General features: G+C 46.1%; 1 protein-coding gene across 1 annotated transcript in view; it reads left to right on the top strand.

Moving 5' to 3' along the window:
• LOC149434672 (kin of IRRE-like protein 3) overlaps nt 1-24,645 on the top strand; it is a gene marked incomplete at its 3' end in the record, with an annotated part of 274,704 nt that overhangs the window by 240,054 nt on the left and 10,005 nt on the right. The window contains exon 7 of the mRNA XM_089663537.1: nt 20,688-20,838. Within this exon, the coding sequence (XP_089519663.1) occupies nt 20,688-20,838 (151 nt within the window). The remainder of the gene's footprint in view (nt 1-20,687; nt 20,839-24,645) is intronic.

The raw sequence follows: 24,645 nt of genomic DNA on the forward strand, positions 1-24,645 counted from the left end.
GAGAATTGTTACTCAGGGACAGACAGAATTGTTACTGAGTGCCAGAGAATTGTTACTCAGGGACAGACAGAATTGTTACTGAGTGCCAGAGAATTGTTACTCGCACAGACACAAAATTGTTACTTGCACAGACACAGAATTGTTACTCGCACAGACACAGAATTGTTACTCAGGGCCACAGAATTCATACTCAGGGACAGACAGAATTGTTACTGAGTGCCAGAGAATTGTTACTTAGGGACAGACAGAATTGTTACTGAGTGCCAGAGAATTGTTACTCAGGGACAGACAGAATTGTTACTGAGTGCCAGAGAATTGTTACTCGCACAGACACAAAATTGTTACTTGCACAGACACAGAATTGTTACTCGCACAGACACAGAATTGTTACTCAGGGCCACAGAATTCATACTCAGGGACAGACAGAATTGTTACTGAGTGCCAGAGAATTGTTACTCAGGGACAGACAGAATTGTTACTGAGTGCCAGAGAATTGTTACTCAGGGACAGACAGAATTGTTACTGAGTGCCAGAGAATTGTTACTCGCACAGACACAAAATTGTTACTTGCACAGACACAGAATTGTTACTCGCACAGACACAGAATTGTTACTCAGGGCCACAGAATTCATACTCAGGGACAGACAGAATTGTTACTGAGTGCCAGAGAATTGTTACTCAGGGACAGACAGAATTGTTACTGAGTGCCAGAGAATTGTTACTCAGGGACAGACAGAATTGTTACTGAGTGCCAGAGAATTGTTACTCAGGGACAGACAGAATTGTTACTGAGTGCCAGAGAATTGTTACTCGCACAGACACAAAATTGTTACTTGCACAGACACAGAATTGTTACTCGCACAGACACAGAATTGTTACTCAGGGCCACAGAATTCATACTCAGGGACAGACAGAATTGTTACTGAGTGCCAGAGAATTGTTACTCAGGGACAGACAGAATTGTTACTGAGTGCCAGAGAATTGTTACTCAGGGACAGACAGAATTGTTACTGAGTGCCAGAGAATTGTTACTCGCACAGACACAAAATTGTTACTTGCACAGACACAGAATTGTTACTCGCACAGACACAGAATTGTTACTCAGGGCCACAGAATTCATACTCAGGGACAGACAGAATTGTTACTGAGTGCCAGAGAATTGTTACTCAGGGACAGACAGAATTGTTACTGAGTGCCAGAGAATTGTTACTCAGGGACAGACAGAATTGTTACTGAGTGCCAGAGAATTGTTACTCGCACAGACACAAAATTGTTACTTGCACAGACACAGAATTGTTACTCGCACAGACAGAATTGTTACTCAGGGCCACAGAATTCATACTCAGGGACAGACAGAATTGTTACTGAGTGCCAGAGAATTGTTACTCAGGGACAGACAGAATTGTTACTGAGTGCCAGAGAATTGTTACTCAGGGACAGACAGAATTGTTACTGAGTGCCAGAGAATTGTTACTCAGGGACAGACAGAATTGTTACTGAGTGCCAGAGAATTGTTACTCGCACAGACACAAAATTGTTACTTGCACAGACACAGAATTGTTACTCGCACAGACACAGAATTGTTACTCAGGGCCACAGAATTCATACTCAGGGACAGACAGAATTGTTACTGAGTGCCAGAGAATTGTTACTCAGGGACAGACAGAATTGTTACTGAGTGCCAGAGAATTGTTACTCAGGGACAGACAGAATTGTTACTGAGTGCCAGAGAATTGTTACTCGCACAGACACAAAATTGTTACTTGCACAGACACAGAATTGTTACTCGCACAGACACAGAATTGTTACTCAGGGCCACAGAATTCATACTCAGGGACAGACAGAATTGTTACTGAGTGCCAGAGAATTGTTACTTAGGGACAGACAGAATTGTTACTGAGTGCCAGAGAATTGTTACTCAGGGACAGACAGAATTGTTACTGAGTGCCAGAGAATTGTTACTCGCACAGACACAAAATTGTTACTTGCACAGACACAGAATTGTTACTCGCACAGACACAGAATTGTTACTCAGGGCCACAGAATTCATACTCAGGGACAGACAGAATTGTTACTGAGTGCCAGAGAATTGTTACTCAGGGACAGACAGAATTGTTACTGAGTGCCAGAGAATTGTTACTCAGGGACAGACAGAATTGTTACTGAGTGCCAGAGAATTGTTACTCGCACAGACACAAAATTGTTACTTGCACAGACACAGAATTGTTACTCGCACAGACACAGAATTGTTACTCAGGGCCACAGAATTCATACTCAGGGACAGACAGAATTGTTACTGAGTGCCAGAGAATTGTTACTCAGGGACAGACAGAATTGTTACTGAGTGCCAGAGAATTGTTACTCAGGGACAGACAGAATTGTTACTGAGTGCCAGAGAATTGTTACTCAGGGACAGACAGAATTGTTACTGAGTGCCAGAGAATTGTTACTCAGGGACAGACAGAATTGTTACTGAGTGCCAGAGAATTGTTACTCGCACAGACACAAAATTGTTACTTGCACAGACACAGAATTGTTACTCGCACAGACACAGAATTGTTACTCAGGGCCACAGAATTCATACTCAGGGACAGACAGAATTGTTACTGAGTGCCAGAGAATTGTTACTTAGGGACAGACAGAATTGTTACTGAGTGCCAGAGAATTGTTACTCAGGGACAGACAGAATTGTTACTGAGTGCCAGAGAATTGTTACTCGCACAGACACAAAATTGTTACTTGCACAGACACAGAATTGTTACTCGCACAGACACAGAATTGTTACTGAGTGCCAGAGAATTGTTACTCAGGGACAGACAGAATTGTTACTGAGTGCCAGAGAATTGTTACTCAGGGACAGACAGAATTGTTACTGAGTGCCAGAGAATTGTTACTCAGGGACAGACAGAATTGTTACTGAGTGCCAGAGAATTGTTACTCGCACAGACACAAAATTGTTACTTGCACAGACACAGAATTGTTACTCGCACAGACACAGAATTGTTACTCAGGGCCACAGAATTCATACTCAGGGACAGACAGAATTGTTACTGAGTGCCAGAGAATTGTTACTCAGGGACAGACAGAATTGTTACTGAGTGCCAGAGAATTGTTACTCGCACAGACACAAAATTGTTACTTGCACAGACACAGAATTGTTACTCGCACAGACACAGAATTGTTACTCAGGGCCACAGAATTCATACTCAGGGACAGACAGAATTGTTACTGAGTGCCAGAGAATTGTTACTCAGGGACAGACAGAATTGTTACTGAGTGCCAGAGAATTGTTACTCAGGGACAGACAGAATTGTTACTGAGTGCCAGAGAATTGTTACTCGCACAGACACAAAATTGTTACTTGCACAGACACAGAATTGTTACTCGCACAGACACAGAATTGTTACTCGCACAGACACAGAATTGTTACTCAGGGCCACAGAATTCATACTCAGGGACAGACAGAATTGTTACTGAGTGCCAGAGAATTGTTACTCAGGGACACCTAATCGTTGAATTAAATAGTATGTCAGACAACATGCAGAGGAGTGGCAGAGGAGGCAATGTTTTAGGAGCGAGCAGACGTGGCAGCAGAGGAAGGGGTCGAGGCAGCAGTATTCGCAGCCATAGGCCAGTGCTCCCGGTGTCATCCAGCGGTCGTGTCTCCACCGACAACCCTGCCGTCATTGATTGGTTGGCTCGGTCGTCTTCCTCTTCCCAGGTCACCTCTGACACCTACAGCCAACGGTCGGTGGGTACGTCAGACACAACCGTTAGTTGGCATGGCCCGGGAGCAAGCCCACTGAAATCACGTGTCCTCTACCTGCCCCTGTCCTTTGCTGTTCCCTCACCAAGCGAAGTATCGCATGCTGTGGGCTCAGCCCCACTGTACAGTGAGGAAGAGCTAACAGAGGGCGGTCAGGAACGGGGGGAGACATCGGCCTTTTCAGCAGCCAAGCGAACAAGTACTGGCGAGGAGAGTGGCTCGGTAGCCGGTCTAGAGACAGGTCTGTCTCCTGACCCAGACGCAGCCGAGGGGGCTAGTAGTGAGGCGGAGACCCTACTTGATGATGAGGAGGTTGATCGCACTTGGCAGCCTCATCGTCATCAGGCAATTTCTTCTGCATCATCAGGAGAAGAGGGTGGCAGCTTGGCAGCGAGCAAAACAGTCGGTGGGTTGCCCAGGAGACAGCAGCAGGGTCGCATCAGTGTCAGTGGAGCCAAACGTCCACGGAGTAGAGCACCAGCTCCACTGCAGCCTACCACCACGGCCAGTAGTGGTGCCGGTGCGCACGGAGGAAGTAGCAGTCAGCCAGTGAAGAGTAGCGGGGGCAAAGTTTCCTACTCGGTGGTGTGGCAATTTTTCCTCAAGCCGCCCGAGGAAGTAAACGTAGCCGTATGTCGACTATGTGGCCAGAAATGCAAGCGTGGCCAGGGGGCCCATGTTGGGACTACAGCGTTGCGTCAGCATATGCAGCGTCACCATTCGGTGGCCTGGGAAAACCGTGATAAACATACGGCGGTTCTGCCTGCCCCAGCCCCCGCTCCATCACCCGCTCCGTTACTTGCTCCGTCACCCGACGTCGTCAATCGCCCTCTATCAGCCAGTCAAGGCTCCAACACCTCTGCTGAGGGGAGTTGTCGCTCGTTGGCATCTTCCGCTCGTTCAGATGCTCCTTCTCCTGCTACTCCTCTTCTCGGATTCCGTCAACAGTCTTTCTTGGAATCCGTATCCAAGAGACAACAGTTTGCGAGCACGCACCCGACGGTGCAAAAGCTGAACGTCCTCCTGTCCAAGTTGCTGGTGCTGCAGTCCCTCCCTTTCCAACTGGTGGACTCAGCACCTTTCCGAGAAATGATGGCTTGTGCCGCGCCGCGGTGGAGAGTGCCAAGCCGTCATTTCTTTGCCCAAAAGGCAGTGCCAGCCCTGCATTCACATGTAGAAGAGATGGTGGGCCAGTCTTTGAGCATGTCGGTCTCTGCCAAAGTGCACGGCAGCGCCGACGTGTGGAGCTGTAACTACGGTCAGGGACAGTACATGTCATTTACGGCCCACTGGGTGAACGTGGTGCCGGCACAGCCGCACCAGCAACTTGGACAGGTCACGACGCTTTTGCCTCCACGTTTGCACGTCCTTGGTCCAGCAAGCATGTCCGCCTCTACCACCTCTTTTTCCGCCGTGTCCTCAGCCGCCACCCCCGTGCCAAGTCCCATTACCCGACCGGCATATCACATGTGCAGGGCGCAACGGTGTCACGCTGTGCTGCACCTGGTATGCCTTGGCGAACGTAGTCACACAGGGGAGGAACTGCTGAGTGTAATGAACAGAGAAATCGACAGATGGCTGTCTCCGCGCAAACTAAAAATCGGAACCATGTTGACTGACAACGGAAAGAACATGGTGTCTGCTCTGCGTCAAGGAAGGTTGTGCCATGCGCCATGCATGGCTCACGTGTTCAATCTGGTTGTCAAGCGGTTCCTAAAATCCACCATCCCACTGCAAGACATCCTTAAAATGTCACGTAAACTGTGCATGCATTTCAGCCATTCCTACACCGCAAAGAACACCCTCATTGAGCTGCAGCGGCAGAACGGAATTCCACAGCATCGCCTGATCTGCGACGTTGCAACAAGGTGGAATTCAACCCTACACATGTTAGACCGCCTTTACGAGCAGCGAAAGGCCATCACCGATTTCCTGATGTTACAAGCGGATAAAGGTACTCCCCTGTGTAACTTAGATGTCAGCCATTGGCAGCTCATGCGTGACACCTGCCGCTTGCTCAGGCCCTTTGAGGAGGCCACGCTATTCGTGAGTCGGCAGGACTATGGGATGAACGACGTCATTCCTCTGTTGCACGTCCTGGAACAAATGCTGTTAACAATGGCTGGTCAGGGTGCGGTAGACGTGGCGCACAGATCTCAACGCCACATGACCCCTGTGGGGGCAGGACAGGAAGAAGAGGAGGAGGTAGAGGAGGACATTTGTGCTCAGGAATTATTGAGTGAAATGGGTGGTTTTTCCACTCAGCGGACAGGAGTGGAGGAGCAGGAGCATCTGGTAGAGGAGGAGGAGGAGGAGACAGAGGACCCAGACGCACCGTGGCAGTATGCTGTGGAGATGGAGGCAGGGAGTCCCTCGCATTCCTTGGCACAAATGGCCCATAGCATGCTCGGTTGCTTGCGTAGCGACAGCCGAATAATAACCATCAGACAGAGGGATGACTTTTGGCTGTCCACCTTGTTGGACCCTCGCTACCGGTCCAAAATGGTGGCCTTTTTCACACCTGCTGAGAGGGAGGCCAAAATTACGTACTATAAAAACCACCTATGTAGTCAGTTGGTCTCTGCCTTTGTGCGCCAACGTCCATCCTCAGACACTGTGGGCCCTGTGCGCTCGCGTTCCGCTGGCATGGCAGCAGGGGAGGGGTGGGGTGGTAGGAGCAGTGGCAGCTCCACCAGCAGTGGCTGCCTCAGTCTGCAGTCGATGATGAGTAGCTTTCTTCACCAGCGCAGTGAGGAAACTACTAACCAGCCGCAGCAGCAGCAGCAGCATCAGGTGGACCTGGAGCAGGAGCTCAAACAACAGGCTTGGGCCTACTTGGACAGCACCCTGCCAACCGAGGTAGACAATCCCCTTGACTACTGGGCAACGAAACTTGACCTTTGGCCCCAACTAGCTGAATTTGCCCTTGAAAGGCTGTCATGCCCGGCCAGTAGCGTGGCATCGGAGCGCATGTTTAGTGCGGCAGGAGGTATTGTAACTCCGCGGAGGACACGACTGTCCACCCAAAGTGTGGAGAGACTCACGTTTGTGAAAATGAATCAGGCGTGGATTAGTCTGGATTTCAAACCACCAGTTCCTGACACAACTGACTAAATCCGCCATGAATCATGCCTCAAACATGTGCCACTTTCAGGTCTCCTCACACTGCTGGTGTGTTTAATTTTTTGACATAGGGTGCTGGCAGATTACGGGCCTCCTATAGCTGCTGCCAGGCCCCTAATCTGCCATAGGCCCCTATATACCGCCTCCTCATGCTGCTGCTAGGTCCAGAGTCTCTCATGGGTCCCTGTACGGCCTCCCATTGCTGCTGTCTCCATCGCCACACTCTGCTGCCATGTGCCACTTTCAGGTCTCTTCACACTGCTGGTGTGTTTAATTTTTTGACATAGGGTGCAGGCAGATTACGGGCCTCACATAGCTGCTGCCAGGCCCCTAATCTGCCATGGGCCCCTATATACCGCCTCCTCATGCTGCTGCCAAGTCCAGAGTCTCTCATGGGTCCCTGTACGGCCTCCCATTGCTGCTGTCTCCATCGCCACACTCTGCTGCCATGTGCCACTTTCAGGTCTCTTCACACTGCTGGTGTGTTAAATTTTTTGACATAGGGTGCAGGCAGATTACGGGCCTCACATAGCTGCTGCCAGGCCCCTAATCTGCCATGGGCCCCTATATACCGCCTCCTCATGCTGCTGCCAAGTCTAGAGTCTGTCATGGGTCCCTGTACGGCCTCCCATTGCTGCTGTCTCCATCGCCACACTCTGCCATGTGCCACTTTCAGGTCTCTTCACACTGCTGGTGTGTTTAATTTTTTGACATAGGGTGCAGGCAGATTACGGGCCTCACATAGCTGCTGCCAGGCCCCTAATCTGCCATGGGCCCCTATATACCGCCTCCTCATGCTGCTGCCAAGTCCAGAGTCTCTCATGGGTCCCTGTACGGCCTCCCATTGTTGCTGTCTCCATCGCCACACTCTGCTGCCATGTGCCACTTTCAGGTCTCTTCACACTGCTGGTGTGTTTAATTTTTTGACATAGGGTGCAGGCAGATTACGGGCCTCACATAGCTGCTGCCAGGCCCCTAATCTGCCATGGGCCCCTATATACCGCCTCCTCATGCTGCTGCCAAGTCTAGAGTCTCTCATGGGTCCCTGTACGGCCTCCCATTGCTGCTGTCTCCATCGCCACACTCTGCTGCCATGTGCCACTTTCAGGTCTCTTCACACTGCTGGTGTGTTTAATTTTTTGACATAGGGTGCAGGCAGATTACGGGCCTCACATAGCTGCTGCCAGGCCCCTAATCTGCCATGGGCCCCTATATACCGCCTCCTCATGCTGCTGCCAAGTCCAGAGTCTCTCATGGGTCCCTGTACGGCCTCCCATTGCTGCTGTCTCCATCGCCACACTCTGCTGCCATGTGCCACTTTCAGGTCTCTTCACACTGCTGGTGTGTTTAATTTTTTGACATAGGGTGCAGGCAGATTACGGGCCTCACATAGCTGCTGCCAGGCCCCTAATCTGCCATGGGCCCCTATATACCGCCTCCTCATGCTGCTGCCAAGTCTAGAGTCTCTCATGGGTCCCTGTATGGCCTCCCATTGCTGCTGTCTCCATCGCCACACTCTGCTGCCATGTGCCACTTTCAGGTCTCTTCACACTGCTGGTGTGTTTAATTTTTTGACATAGGGTGCTGCAAGATAACGGGCCTCACATAGCTGCTGCCAGGCCCCTAATCTGCCATGGGCCCCTATATACCGCCTCCTCATGCTGCTGCCAAGTCCAGAGTCTCTCATGGGTCCCTGTACGGCCTCCCATTGCTGCTGTCTCCATCGCCACACTCTGCTGCCATGTGCCACTTTCAGGTCTCTTCACACTGCTGGTGTGTTAAATTTTTTGACATAGGGTGCAGGCAGATTACGGGCCTCACATAGCTGCTGCCAGGCCCCTAATCTGCCATGGGCCCCTATATACCGCCTCCTCATGCTGCTGCCAAGTCTAGAGTCTGTCATGGGTCCCTGTACGGCCTCCCATTGCTGCTGTCTCCATCGCCACACTCTGCCATGTGCCACTTTCAGGTCTCTTCACACTGCTGGTGTGTTTAATTTTTTGACATAGGGTGCAGGCAGATTACGGGCCTCACATAGCTGCTGCCAGGCCCCTAATCTGCCATGGGCCCCTATATACCGCCTCCTCATGCTGCTGCCAAGTCCAGAGTCTCTCATGGGTCCCTGTACGGCCTCCCATTGTTGCTGTCTCCATCGCCACACTCTGCTGCCATGTGCCACTTTCAGGTCTCTTCACACTGCTGGTGTGTTTAATTTTTTGACATAGGGTGCAGGCAGATTACGGGCCTCACATAGCTGCTGCCAGGCCCCTAATCTGCCATGGGCCCCTATATACCGCCTCCTCATGCTGCTGCCAAGTCCAGAGTCTCTCATGGGTCCCTGTACGGCCTCCCATTGCTGCTGTCTCCATCGCCACACTCTGCTGCCATGTGCCACTTTCAGGTCTCTTCACACTGCTGGTGTGTTAAATTTTTTGACATAGGGTGCAGGCAGATTACGGGCCTCACATAGCTGCTGCCAGGCCCCTAATCTGCCATGGGCCCCTATAAACCGCCTCCTCATGCTGCTGCCAAGTCTAGAGTCTCTCATGGGTCCCTGTACGGCCTCCCATTGCTGCTGTCTCCATCGCCACACTCTGCTGCCATGTGCCACTTTCAGGTCTCTTCACACTGCTGGTGTGTTTAATTTTTTGACATAGGGTGCTGCAAGATAACGGGCCTCACATAGCTGCTGCCAGGCCCCTAATCTGCCATGGGCCCCTATATACCGCCTCCTCATGCTGCTGCCAAGTCCAGAGTCTCTCATGGGTCCCTGTACGGCCTCCCATTGCTGCTGTCTCCATCGCCACACTCTGCTGCCATGTGCCACTTTCAGGTCTCTTCACACTGCTGGTGTGTTAAATTTTTTGACATAGGGTGCAGGCAGATTACGGGCCTCACATAGCTGCTGCCAGGCCCCTAATCTGCCATGGGCCCCTATAAACCGCCTCCTCATGCTGCTGCCAAGTCTAGAGTCTGTCATGGGTCCCTGTACGGCCTCCCATTGCTGCTGTCTCCATCGCCACACTCTGCCATGTGCCACTTTCAGGTCTCTTCACACTGCTGGTGTGTTTAATTTTTTGACATAGGGTGCAGGCAGATTACGGGCCTCACATAGCTGCTGCCAGGCCCCTAATCTGCCATGGGCCCCTATATACCGCCTCCTCATGCTGCTGCCAAGTCCAGAGTCTCTCATGGGTCCCTGTACGGCCTCCCATTGCTGCTGTCTCCATCGCCACACTCTGCTGCCATGTGCCACTTTCAGGTCTCTTCACACTGCTGGTGTGTTTAATTTTTTGACATAGGGTGCAGGCAGATTACGGGCCTCACATAGCTGCTGCCAGGCCCCTAATCTGCCATGGGCCCCTATATACCGCCTCCTCATGCTGCTGCCAAGTCTAGAGTCTCTCATGGGTCCCTGTACGGCCTCCCATTGCTGCTGTCTCCATCGCCACACTCTGCTGCCATGTGCCACTTTCAGGTCTCTTCACACTGCTGGTGTGTTTAATTTTTTGACATAGGGTGCAGGCAGATTACGGGCCTCACATAGCTGCTGCCAGGCCCCTAATCTGCCATGGGCCCCTATATACCGCCTCCTCATGCTGCTGCTAGGTCCAGAGTCTCTCATGGGTCCCTGTACGGCCTCCCATTGCTGCTGTCTCCATCGCCACACTCTGCTGCCATGTGCCACTTTCAGGTCTCTTCACACTGCTGGTGTGTTAAATTTTTTGACATAGGGTGCAGGCAGATTACGGGCCTCACATAGCTGCTGCCAGGCCCCTAATCTGCCATGGGCCCCTATATACCGCCTCCTCATGCTGCTGCCAAGTCTAGAGTCTCTCATGGGTCCCTGTACGGCCTCCCATTGCTGCTGTCTCCATCGCCACACTCTGCTGCCATGTGCCACTTTCAGGTCTCTTCACACTGCTGGTGTGTTTAATTTTTTGACATAGGGTGCAGGCAGATTACGGGCCTCACATAGCTGCTGCCAGGCCCCTAATCTGCCATGGGCCCCTATATACCGCCTCCTCATGCTGCTGCCAAGTCTAGAGTCTCTCATGGGTCCCTGTAAGGCCTCCCATTGCTGCTGTCTCCATCGCCACACTCTGCTGCCATGTGCCACTTTCAGGTCTCTTCACACTGCTGGTGTGTTTAATTTTTTGACATAGGGTGCAGGCAGATTACGGGCCTCACATAGCTGCTGCCAGGCCCCTAATCTGCCATGGGCCCCTATATACCGCCTCCTCATGCTGCTGCCAAGTCCAGAGTCTCTCATGGGTCCCTGTACGGCCTCCCATTGCTGCTGTCTCCATCGCCACACTCTGCTGCCATGTGCCACTTTCAGGTCTCTTCACACTGCTGGTGTGTTAAATTTTTTGACATAGGGTGCTGGCAGATTACGGGCCTCCCATTGCTGCTGCCAGACATGTAATCTGCCATGGGCCCCCGTACCGACTCCTCATGCTGTGACGTTGCAACAAGGTGTAATTCAACCCTACATATGTTAGACCGCCTTTACGAACAGCTAAAGGCCATCACAGATTTCCTGATGTTAAAAGCGGATAAAGGTACTCCCTGTGTAACTTAGATGTCAGCCATTGTCAGCTCATGTGTGACACCTGCGCTTGCTCAGGCCCTTTGAGGAGGCCACGCTATTCGTGAGTCGGCAGGACTATGGGATGAATGAGGTCAAATCGGCCATGGGCCCCCGTACCGCCTGTTCACGCTGATGCTGGTCCCACAGTGTGACCTGGGTCCCTGTACGGCCTCCCATTGCTTCCACTCTGCCATGTACCTCTTTGAAATCTCCTCACACTCCTGCGGTTGTCCATTTTGTCATAGGTTGCTGGCAGATTAGCGGCCTTCCATAGGTGCCGCCAGGCCCCATATCGACCATGGGCCCCCGTACCTCCTGGTCACGCTGCTGCTGAGCCCACAGTGTGACCTGGGTCCCTGTACGGCCTCCCATTGCTTCCACTCTGCCATGTGCCACTTTGAAATCTCCTCACACTCCTGCGGTTGTCCATTTTGTCATAGGTTGCTGGCAGATTACAGGCCTTCCATAGGTGCCACCAAGCCCCATATCGGCCATGGGCCCCCGTACCGCCTGGTCACGCTGCTGCTGGGCCCACAGTGTGACCTGGGTCCCTGTACCGCCTCCCATTGCTCCCACTCTGCCATGTGCCACTTTCAGGTCTCCTCACGCTCCTGCTGGTTTCCATTTTGTCATAGGTTGCTGTATGGCCTCCCATTGCTGCTGCCTCCACCGCCACACTGTGGCTCCAAACACTGGTTTTGGCCCCGTGACTGGCCAAAGGAGTGAAGTGTGCAGTGATTCTAAGATCGACGGCACTCATCTGCATGTCATACTGACAGACAGTATTATTTCTCTTCCCCAGCAGACTCCAAGGGCATTTAAATTAAAGGTACAGTGTTCTGCACTAATATTAAGTCTCTCTGAAGCCTAGAAACACCCTTTTTTAAGTTAAATTCACAGCGAATTTATTCGACTCGAATCGAATATTGTCCACGAATTCGCCGAATCAGTCGAATCGAATTTTTCATTTCTTCGCTCATCTCTAGTTAACACCACAAAAAGCTTGTTTGTTCAATGTACTCAAAAACACTGCCCAAAATATATATCTGTGTATATGGGTGTGAACAATGAACAATCCATAGATTTATTTAGTTATGCAAATCAAAACTTTTGCAATTCGCCAGTTTTTTTTCTTCCAGCCATATTCCAATAGCAGGCTGCACACTAATGGAGATGTTTCACCAACTGTTCAGCTGTTTGAGAAATGTTACACTGTGGACTTGAACCAGTTGACTGGCATCGAGTTACTGACTTAAACAAGCACACAGACTAGGAATTGCCACTTTATTGGCTGCATGCTAGTTTCAAGCAGGCAGGTGACTAGTCAGTGTGACCATAATGTAGGACTGTGCTGGAGACATTAGTCTGTGAGCCACACCATATGGTCTAAAGCCTGTTGACACCCTTCCATATTATTGAGTTTAGGTGTTTCCAGTAAAGGAGAGTGTCAATGCTACAGCATACAAAGCAATATTAGGTGACCATGAACTTTCAGCCTTGTGGTAACAGTTTGGGGAAGGCCCTTTTCTGTTCTAGCATAGGCTTACTCCATAAAAAAATGGTTTAACCAGTTTGGTGTAGAGGATGCAAGTGATCTGTACAAGCCCTTAGCACAACCCTACCGAGCACCTCTGGGATGAATCGGAAAGGCCAATGGTGAGCCAGGTCTTCTCACCCAACGTCAATACCCGACCTGACATACTGCAATATCTTGTGGAAAGCCTTCCTGGAGGAGAAGGTCGTTACAGCTGCAAAGGAGGAGGGGGGGGGGGGACAAATGCAAAAAATAATAGCCATAGTTTTGGAACAGTGGGTCCACAAATTGTTGGCCATATAGTGTACTTCATGGGCAAAAGACTGTTGTTGTGACAGATGCAGTGTATTCTGCAAATGCAGAAAAGTGTAAGCTATAAATTACAAAAATAAATAAATGGAACCCATAATCAGGACACAATAAGCAATGCAAACTATAAAAAAAATGTAAGGAGTGAAAACATCTGCTCACATGAAGATAAGCTGAAAATCTTAGGTTATTTTTTCACTGGAAGGTGATGGACCATAAACGAAAAAGTGTATATGTTTTAGAATATGCATTACAAAGATAAGGTGACAGTGTCACGTTTAATCGGGTGTATTTTTATTGTTCACAAGAACAATACACAGTTTAAGATATCCATTTCTAATTAAGCACTTCAGATTGAATGAAGAAACAAGATGTCATTTGTGTGTCATCTGTGCTCATATCTTGTTGTGTGGATCTCATTCTAGAAACACTAACTACAAGGCATGTGAATTACTCTTTATTAGGCCATAACATTCCTCTTTCTCTCATTTGTTATTTTTAATCATTGAAATAATATCTCAATAGCCTTTGATATCCCATCTCCATGGTGACCTTAGTGTAACAGTTGATGGAGGTAAACAGCCTCCTTCCAGAGAAGTAGGGGCTTGGCGATCTGAAGAAGGATTAAGATAAATTGCTGGAAATATCCTCCAGAGGAAGCGGATACATTCGAGATTTGAGTAAACAAGAATGAAGAGTATGTGCCACACTGGCACTTAAATATTACTAAATATGTACAAAAATAACTATTAAAATATACCTAAATTCTAATGTACACATATATTCAATCCCCTTTTTCTGTTTGCATTTGTAGGATAACAGAAGAGAGAGAGAGTGTGAGAGAAAAAAAAACAATAAGCTAGAGCAAGAACAATAGAGAAATGCTGAAGGTTAAGGCAAGCCTGCACTCAAATAATAATGATTCTAATGGCTCCTTATGGAAGCCTTGAAAACTCCTTTACAGTATCTGGAACACTGGGAAAAGGATTTGAGCATTACCTTTTTCTACAGAAGCACAATCTAATTACTCACTATGTCCTTTCGATCTTCCATAAGTAGTAAATACAAGCGTAGCGCACCCCCTAGAGAGCTGTTGCTAGTTTGGGCCTATTTCCTCCCCTTAGCAAACACACAGCCAGGCACACAGCCTTTTTGCCAGTCTCTCTCTGGCTGAAGAAGCAGTCTAGCACTTTGTTTTTGTTGTTTTTATTAGAGAACGATAGTGAACTGTGGAACTTGAACAGGTTGAGGACTGCTAACTTCCTGGCTGTGCTTGTCACCTCTTTACAAAAAGCTTGTATTCCTTCTGCTGCACCTGTACAACGCCTGACGGTACCCCTGCTTGGCTGTAGTGGAACACTTCAGGTTGTACTTCCCTTAGCAAAAGCTCCATAGAATCTCTACGCTGCCTGTGATCCTATCCACTTCCCAAGACTAAAGCACTACAGTCACTCTTGCAACACTGGGGTTTTGTACTCACTCAGCCACAGGATCATTGGTTGCCTCCTCCCAATATCCACCAGGCCCTTTTCCTGTGAGGGAGATGAAGACTCACTCAGCTTCATGGACAACTTACATTCTCTCTCACAGCTTCCTTCCTGACTCTCTCCCGTGAGGTCTCACCTGACCTCTGGATTCCTAGGATGTTCCTTGTTCAGGTCCCCTTAGCCAGACCTAGCTGGGACCCTCAATGCCTTCTGCTGGCTCCTTCCCTGGCATCTGCCCAGGAGAGCATGGACCCTAAGCAGGGGTCTCATTTTGGCTGGATCCTGAATGCTGCCCTACTCCGGCATGTTGCAATCTTCTCTTGCTGCTCAGACTCAAACTATTCATGGGCTCTTTCCCACCTCCTGAGTACACTTCCCCAGGGACTGTGGAAATATTCAGAATACAGTCTCTGCCCTCCCACCCACTCTGGAATCCTCCAGAGAGTTCCAGAATACAGGGGGAAGTAGCAGAGCAGCAGCCTGTGAAAACCTGAGCAGCCCTAACCAATCAGCCCTACTGTTCCACTGATTACAGTGAGCCAAACTAAATTTACCTAACAGCCTTTCCTAAACCCAGGAAATGCTACATCAGTTACAAATTGGTACCGTGTTCCTGTGGTGCTAAATTCCATGTATCCTACCCTCCCAGGAACATGTTGTGGATGCGGACAAGGTCACAGAGATATGCTATACATTTTTTGGTCCTGCACAATTCTAGATAATTTCTGGACATGAGTACATTAAATTTTCCCAGAATTTACAGAAATAACAATTCCTAAGGGACCTGAGTTTTCTTCTTCATGCATCATAATTCAATTATATAAAAAACAAATACCTGTATTGCCTTATCCAGTAAATACTGCTCTCTCCTGCTTCCTATCACTATGGAAAACTTTGAAACAATTAATAATTGAACATTAGCTCAAATGGGTAGACAGCCTAACTAGCTGTTTCAAAAACACGCACTCCTGTACAAACGAACTGAAAACATTTCTCATAGACTAAACAAGTAGAGTGGGGCAAAAAAGTATTTAGTCAGCCACCAATTGTGCAATTTCTCCCACTTAAAAAGATGAGAGAGGCCTGTAATTGGCATCATAGGTAGACCTCAACTATGAGAGACAAAATGAGAAAAAAAATCCAGACAATCACATTGGCTGATTTGGAAAGAATTTATTTGCAAATTATGGTGGAAAATAAGTATTTGGTCACCTACAAACAAGCAAGATTTCTGACTCTCACAGACCTGTACCTTCTTCTTTAAGAGGCTCCTCTGTCCTGCACTCATTACCTGTATCAATGGCACCTGTTTGAACTTGTTATCAGTATAAAAGACACCTGTCCACAACCTCAAACAGTCACACTCAAAACTCCACTATGGTGAAGACCAAAGAGCTGTCGAAGGACACCAGAAACAAAATTGTAGACCTGCACCAGGCTGGGAAGACTGAATCTGCAATAGGCAAGCAGCTTGGTGTGAACGAATCAACTGTGGGAGCAATAATTAGAAAATGGAAGACATACAAGACCACTGATAATCTCCCTCGATCTGGGGCTCCACGCAAGATCTCACCCCGTGGGGTCAAAATGATCACAAGAACGGTGAGCACAAATCCCAGGACCACACGGGGGGACCTAGTGAATGACCTGCAGAGAGCTGGGACCAAAGTAACAAAGGCTACCATCAGTAATACACTATGCCGCCAGGGACGCAGATCCTGCAGTGCCAGACGTGTCCCCCTGCTTAAGCCAGTACATGTCCGGGCGCGTCTGAAGTTTGCTAGAGAGCATTTGGATGATCCGGAAGAGGATTGGGAGAATGTCATATGGTCAGATGAAACCAAAATAGAACTGTTTGGTAGAAACACAACTCGTCGTGTTTGGAGGAGAGAGAATGCTGAGTTGCATCCAAATAACACCATACCTACTGTGAAGCATGGGGGTGGCAACATCATGCTTTGGGGCTGTTTCTCCGCAATGGGACCAGGACGACTGATCCATGTACAGGACAGAATGAATGGGGCCATGTATCGTGAGATTTTGAGTGCAAACCTCCTTCCATCAGCAAGGGCATTGAAGATGAAACGTGGCTCTCATCTTTTTAAGTGGGAGAACTTGCACAAATGGTGGCTGACTAAATACTTTTTTGCCCCACTGTATATTGCATTGCATTTTTTTTATGTTCTTGACCATGTCTGTCTACTTTATCCAAAATTTCCTTCAAAGTGGCTACTTAAAGTGGTTAAAATGCTCAGCTTCTCCTCAGCTTCCCCCCCCCATACTTACCTGAGCCAGAGGCTCCTGCTGCGCGCACTCTTGAGTGTCCCCATATCGAGTGGCTTACTATGGGAACACTTTGGTGGAGGGAGGAGCCCAGAGTGCCAGCAGAGGACCTGAATGAGCAGGATTGGGGCTACTCTGTGCAAAACCATTGCACAGAGCAGGTAGTTATAACATGTTTGTCATTTAAAAAACAATATTTTAAAGTCTCCAACCACTTTAAGTGATAACAGGGGTATGCTTCCCCATGTAGTGCACCTTGCACTCCCTTCTTTTTCCCTTCCTCCCTCCTTGCCCATGCCTTAATTCCCATTTGACATCACATTTGTTATTCACCTGGCACCTTGGTCCAGACCCCCCAATGCCAATGTAAACTCCAATCTATCCCCCTGGAGAGGCATTCCACATTGTCATTAATTATTGGGTTATGACATGCCTTTATTATGACCTGTTCATGCTATAACACAGAGAGTTGAGCTGTGTACTATGGTATGGGGGCTCCTGAACTTTCATCTCACCTGGTTCACATTGATTATAATGTGTCCAGACTCTCTTTCACCTACACCATCCTACATGAATGCATTGTGTATGTACTTCCTTGTTACACACTAACCTGGTGAAGTTCAATTTTGGAATTGTCAAATGTGCCTTCTTTTTTCCACCGTTTTGTTCTTGTAATATGATACAACTATAATTAAAGAATGCAAAAAAAAAATAACCCCAAAATATTTTAGGAGAAGCTCCAGTAAAATGTTCATATTTTTTTGAATAGTGAGTGGTGAAGGGTTAGTCTCTGTCTGTCTGTTTTTTTGTCTTAACTTCCCAGAAATGGGAAATCGCTTTATGTCACGGATCCCCCACACGCCACGCCCACAGCGACTAGCTAACCGAGGCACGCACGTGCGGCCGTGACAGGGGGTATGAGGGAATAAAGGGGACATAACTTTGAATATATAAAACTGTATATAAGATCAGCCGTGATATCCTTCCACAGCCCGCACTACCTCTGGCCACCATCGGAGGGAGACTCCACTCCAATCCAGCTGGTCGACCACACACTGGCAGATGCAAATCTTATATACAATCTGCTGCACTGACTAGGGTTGAGGACCAGCTTAGTAATTACACACCCTTCTAGGATCCCTCCAGCTACCCTACAGCTTGAACCCCGGTGTTAATCACTCTTCCACTGTCCACACACCCCCCCACACCAGACATACCACAAAAGGTAGCCTGCCACCACCCAACAGAACGGTCTGCTGGGACACCCCACACACACAGATCTCCGTCTGGCCGATCTGTTACCTTTTACAATCTGCACACAATCTGCCCACACACAGTGCATTTGCATACAGATTGGCAATGAGCTTGACCGAGCATTTAAAGGCAATAAAATACAATACAATCTAATCTAATCCAATCTAATCTCTCCAATCTAATCTCTCCGAAGATATGAGCACATGCTTAAATACACAGAAGTCACTAATTAATTTTAAGATTTAATTTCCCGAAAGTGGGCAGTGCATAAAATATGTACAAAATATAAAAAGTTACAGAAATACAAAAAATACAAGAAGACACACAAATGACTATTCACTATAAAATAAAAGGGAATAAAAAACAGAGATAAAACTTTTACCAAGATCTATCCTGCGACTGGAGCAAGTCAGGGAGAAAAAGCAACCCGTTGGTCGATCGAACCAGCTCCATACGAATTACAAATGTCCCAGTGTTCAGGGACTCAATTTATGGGGATATGGACGTAGGCAGGGCATTAGTCCTCGGCCAATTGACCATGGGGGGCTGCTCCTGTACCTGCTCACAGGATGTTCTGGGTGCGGACCTGCCCAAGTTCAATTGGACCAAGACCGACTTGAAACACCAAGTCAGGGATTGGATTTCAAACACCAGCGCATCAGCCCGATCGCGACAGTACCAAACACTGTTCGACTGTCGCAATCTAGCGCCACCTAACCATTTCCTGCATTTTCCTGGCCTTCTACCTAAGTCACAAATATGATTTTTAGATGTCGATGTGACGCACAGAATGCCCTACAAGATGGGAGTATGTTCATCTCTCTGCAACTAATATTTTAGCTTTTATGAGAGATGAAACATACCCCTTTTGATGGATGGATATATTTTTAGCTCCCTGCTGTCATGAAGCAGAACTGTCTGGAGCCACTTCCTCCTAAAACAGTTTCCCCAGAAGGTGACAAAACCTTATTTAGCACAAAGGTGACACTTTCAGAGGAAGCCAGGTTTTTCAGAAGCCAATTGATGCTAATTGATGAGCTCTAATTGATAAGCTCTAATTGAGGAGCTCCTGTCTGAATACCTATGACTGAATATACATCCTTAATGACAATGGAATGCCCCTAAGGTTACGATTATATCTTGCCACTGATCATATCCTATCCACTCGAATCTTACATGTACGTTACACTTTAACTTGAACAAAGACAAAAATACATTTTAGTTGGGTGAGAAAGAGTTAGAAATTTTCTAAGGGCCCATTCACACTGTTTTAGTGTGTTAACACTCACCTTTATGCGCACTAATGTGTGTTGCTTTAAGGCAGACCATTCATTTGAATGAACCACCAACACAACTAGAATGAACCAAAAAAGGTACCCTTTTTGATAGCACAACACACAGCAAACATTAGTGTGTTAACCTGCAGCACATGTCCATCAGCAAGGTGCATCGGTGTGCTATTTAGAACAAATAGCAGTGCATTGCATTAACATATGTAATGTGCATTGCAGAAACATAAGCATTACTGTACTGTTTTTCTGTGAATGGGCCCACAATGGTTTTTTTTCCATCTGTGGCTTCCAGTCCCTGTAACAACCACTCTGTTTCTTATATTTCAAGTGTCAAAAGGACAGGATGTTGCAGACACTCTCCACAGTAGGGCCACAGACAGAAATAAAAACCTGATAGAATTTTAACCCTTCCCTCTATCCAAAAATAAGAGTTAGCCTTTAAATACTGTCAGTACATGATTGTTATTTAAGTATATATTTGTTCTAAAGTGTACCAACTGTACGTTTAGTCTTATCATGGAGGTGGGAGGGTCTCTTTTATGCAAATAATGACTTTAGGTAGGAAGGCACTTTTCCAAACCTCCTCTCATCTACTACACCCCACAACTGTTAGTAAAATGGCGCATCATTGTGGTGGGCCAGTGCCAGAAGCGAAGGACTAAACCACTAACTTCATAGCAGAAACAGCATTTGCATAATAGACTTCCCCAGACTTTAAAGCTACTGGAAACTTTAGAAGATAACAAGTATGGACAGACACATCTTGAAGCTTTCATTTACAACCTGCTGACAATTTTGAACTTTGCAAGTCAGAACAGGTACACTTTAATGTTTTAGCTCTGATTACCAGCCTTCTTACCTTTCCTATTGGGTTTCTTTGTTTATTTACATTATAAAGAATGCAGCAGGAAGCATGGGGCCCTGTGGCCAGATGAGGCAGAATTGGAAACACATTTGAATAGATCTTACCATACAGAGGAACAGTAATTCAGATAAGTGGTGATTTTCTATATCTTCTCTTAAATGCATCTTCTCTGTGTTACAGACACAACCACGGGATGGAAAGCGGGAAAGCATAAGCAGCACACTTTTCGTGTCACCCACGGATATTGAAAATGGTCAGACCATCACGTGTCGTGCCATTAATAAGGCCATTCCAGGAGGAAAAGACACAACAGTCACCATAAACATCCAACGTAAGTCTTATTCTTTAAATGCCTAGAAGTTACAATTCCCTCAATGCATGCAGAAGGAGCACCTGCCTAAGCCAACTGGCATATTATTATTATGAAAAACAACAATGATTAAGAGACAAAGACATGTGGCTCTGGTGCACTGGGTAGTTTTGATACCACACAGAGACTTGGTATTTCTGGTCCCTTTTGCTAATCACCCAGCTTTAAACAGTCCCGATTTAACATAGTCCCAGTATTCCAAGATTTCTCTCTGGAATGTCTTTGGTCTACGGTACGCTAAAACTTGCTAGCCAGCAAATCAAACCTAATTAAAATATGTTTCAACTAAATAAAAGGTGCACACATTTCTAAAAGTATATGAAATCAAGGTACCTCTGTAAATAATGGAGATATTCTACCCTATAGGAGTATCAGCAGTGGAACATTTATAGCAGTGGCTAAACATAGAGCATGCTTACTTGGTGGATTAACTCATTCTCCTTAAAGGGACAAGGTAGTAAAAAGTAGTTGAAGATTTCTTAAATGTGGGTACAAAATGTAGCAAAAAGAAAAAGTAGTAGCTGACTAATAATTTTAAACTTAGCAGTGGAGGTTTAATGGCTGCCATGGAGAAAAGAGTGGTGGGGAAATACTGGAGAGGTGAGTGTGCAATGTTTTGGGGAGGGGTTGTCTTTTTGTGAAGATTATTTATTTTTTGGTGGTAGCATTTATGTGGCGGGAAAACAAGATATTAGCTGATTTTATAAGTCATAATTTGGTACTTTGTGTTCATGAGCCTTTTTGGAAATATTGTAGATAATGGGCCAAAACACCTATATTCAATAGTAAAATGTTTCTAGAAATTATTTTTAAATATTAGCAGCTATGAAAATTTCAAAACCTAAAGTAGAACCATAAGCCTGTTCTACCCATCTCACTACTTCATACGTAACCTTCACTGCAGACACTGCTGCTCCCAGATCTCATGACATGCCTAGGTATTTGTTGAAGTAATCTATGCGGAAGGCGAAGATAGAAGAGCCTATATTCAGATTTTCCGTTTCAGCAGATATCGTGCAACTAAATGCCAACACATGGTAACTAGTAAATTCATAGAGCACTGGCCAAGCATTACAGGATATGTGTTACCCATTAGTACTTTAAGGAAATAGAATAGACCAGGAGACCAAAATGGAAAGCTGCAGCATTTAAGTAAAATGCAGACAGACTGGTAAAGAAAAATGTGAAAATCAAAAATCACACACACTTGAGGAATGTTTCTTCTTACATTGAAAATTATGGATGATGCCAATATTTTATATTGTAAAGCGCTGAGCAAACTGTTGGCGCTATATAAATCCTGTGTAATAATAATAATAATATTAGGATGGAGAACATTATCAGAAAATTGTACAGTGGAAAAAAAGGACTTAAAATGTGGTGAAGTATTCTGCAAAATCTAATTATTTGGATTATTTTACCCTTTAAACTATGGGAAGTTGACAATCCTATACAGACATTACCATCAGACATATTCACTATTAATAAAAGGAAGACATGGCCATTCTGACCTTTGTAAATAGGCCCCAAAGTCAGTAGTATCTCATACAGTATGGCTGTCCTGGAAGTCCTGTCAATGTAAATCACCCTCTCGTCTCATCTATCACAAGTCCTTACAGATTCCTGATTAAGAATTTATAAATTGTTATCATGGAATGCCATTAGGCAGAGATTAAATTGGGAAAGAAGCTGAAACTGGGTAGGATGGTTATCGAGATATGCACTTTAATAATTTTCCATCAATCAGTAATAAGTGAAGCATGCAGAGACTGACCATTTTCCATAAATTCCCTGAAACAACCCAGAACTGAGCGGCTAACAAGAACAACCACAACCAAATAACAGCATTCTGGGGTTAGGGGGTGGTATAGTGATAGTGTCATAAATTATGATGCATGCTTACTCATGGAATTTATCAAATTTTTGTTGATTCTTGATTTGTTGCTCTTGCTTTGATCCAGAGCATGCCATACCAAAGTCTCAAAGTGACATCTGACAGTTTCAAGAGGGGCAGTTATTTATTTTCTCAATGGTTTGCCTAATGCATATTTTTAAAATGTATCTAAAACCAAAGCCATTTTTTTGTATAGGATATGGTAGGAAAAGACTGTCAGTTTTTTTGTTGTGTTCTTTGTCCCGTTGGGGAGAGTTCTCTTAAAATCCCCTAAATAAAGTAAGATCACATCTATCCAAAGTGAGGGTAATTCCTTGCTCAGACCAGTTATCACTGGAGGGAAGATTTCCCTTCTATTCTTGTTCTCATTACAACTCATAATTTGTGATAATTGGTTATCGACCAAATAGAGGGGTGAATCTCCCCAGTGTGTAGACTACAGTAAACAATTGACAGAGGTCCTAACCTCAAACACCTCCTCCAAATCTTAAGGATATACAGCGGTTAAAATAAGTATTGAACACATCACCATTTTTCTCAGTATATATATTTCTAAAGGTGCTATTGACATGAAATTTTCACCACATGTCGATAACAACCCATGCAATTCATACATACTGTACAAAGAAACCAAAAGCCCCATTAGACATGGACGGAGATGCCTAAACATGGATGCATGAAATATCCTCCACACGGATGTTGGTTTGAACAAGACCTTAAACTACTGCTAAAATTCTTGAAGTCCCTGTTGTAATTTATTCAGTTACCAAAGAATAATATACAGCCTTTTAGTAAAGAAGTGGTGCAATTGTTTGGAAAGATCAACTACATGGAACCTAAATGAAGGAACATTGCAGAGAAAAGAACAGAATTACTTGGATTAAAATACGGAACACCAAACATACTGTATATGAGGATCAAAGTGTTATGAATAACGCCCACGATTATTCTTACCCAATGAACAGGCTGTCATTACATCTAAGCTTCATGTTCATTGTTACTATTTACAGAATTGGTTTTTTTTGTCCAAATGAACAGAGGTGAGAGCGAGATGCGCTGTATTCTGCTCCCTCAGAGAACAATAATTCAAGAGCTCAAAGAGAATAATGTATCAAAACAGTGTTTTGATGTCGAGATTAGAAGGACCAGATTATTGTACTCCTTTGTATATTATATTTGTTTATATGTGCTTTGTTTCATAATCTATTAATAATTTGACAGATTTTGCAATGATGTGCCCAGATATTATCTATTTAGTAAAGGAAACAACCAAAGGGCAATAATACCAACTCTGAATGATCTATGTAAATTCCATAAGAAGCTTCAATATAAAATGAGTGGAATATAGAAGTAAAGTTTGTTTCTTTAGCTCCCTAACACAATACCAGGGCTAGACTGCCCCAGAGGCAGGAGAGGTACCCCTCTCAGGAGCTTTGGTGAAAAGGGTGCAGCTGGGGCAGGAGCCTCTGCTCTCCAGCCATCTCTTGTGCTCTACAATATACAGATTAGCCCTGCTGTTTATGCTGGGGGATTGTCTTTTCCAGTGTAGTTAACAGAACACCACTGTCCATGTGACAGTTCTCCATGTACATTATCAGGAGCTCTACTATACATTGGGGATTTTGCCAGCCCTACTTAAATCTGATAAAGTGTATGTCTAGCCAAAAAACTTTTCTTCTTCATTTTGGATAGTGTGGAGGAGGAGTAAATCTCCTGTTGGATTTTAAATGCAATCTGAGGCTCTGTTAGAGAGATTTACCCTCACTTTATAGCACAGTGACAGCGGTTTAACCACAAAGGAAGTGTTAAAAAATCTGCAATAGCCAAGAAAACAATACACAATATTTAAAAAAAAAACTGCAACAGGGACACAA

The sequence above is a fragment of the Staurois parvus genome, unplaced genomic scaffold, assembly GCF_062004578.1.
Source record: "Staurois parvus isolate SC_StPar_1 unplaced genomic scaffold, SC_StPar_1.0 ptg001710l, whole genome shotgun sequence".
NCBI classification, from domain to species: Eukaryota; Metazoa; Chordata; class Amphibia; order Anura; family Ranidae; genus Staurois; species Staurois parvus.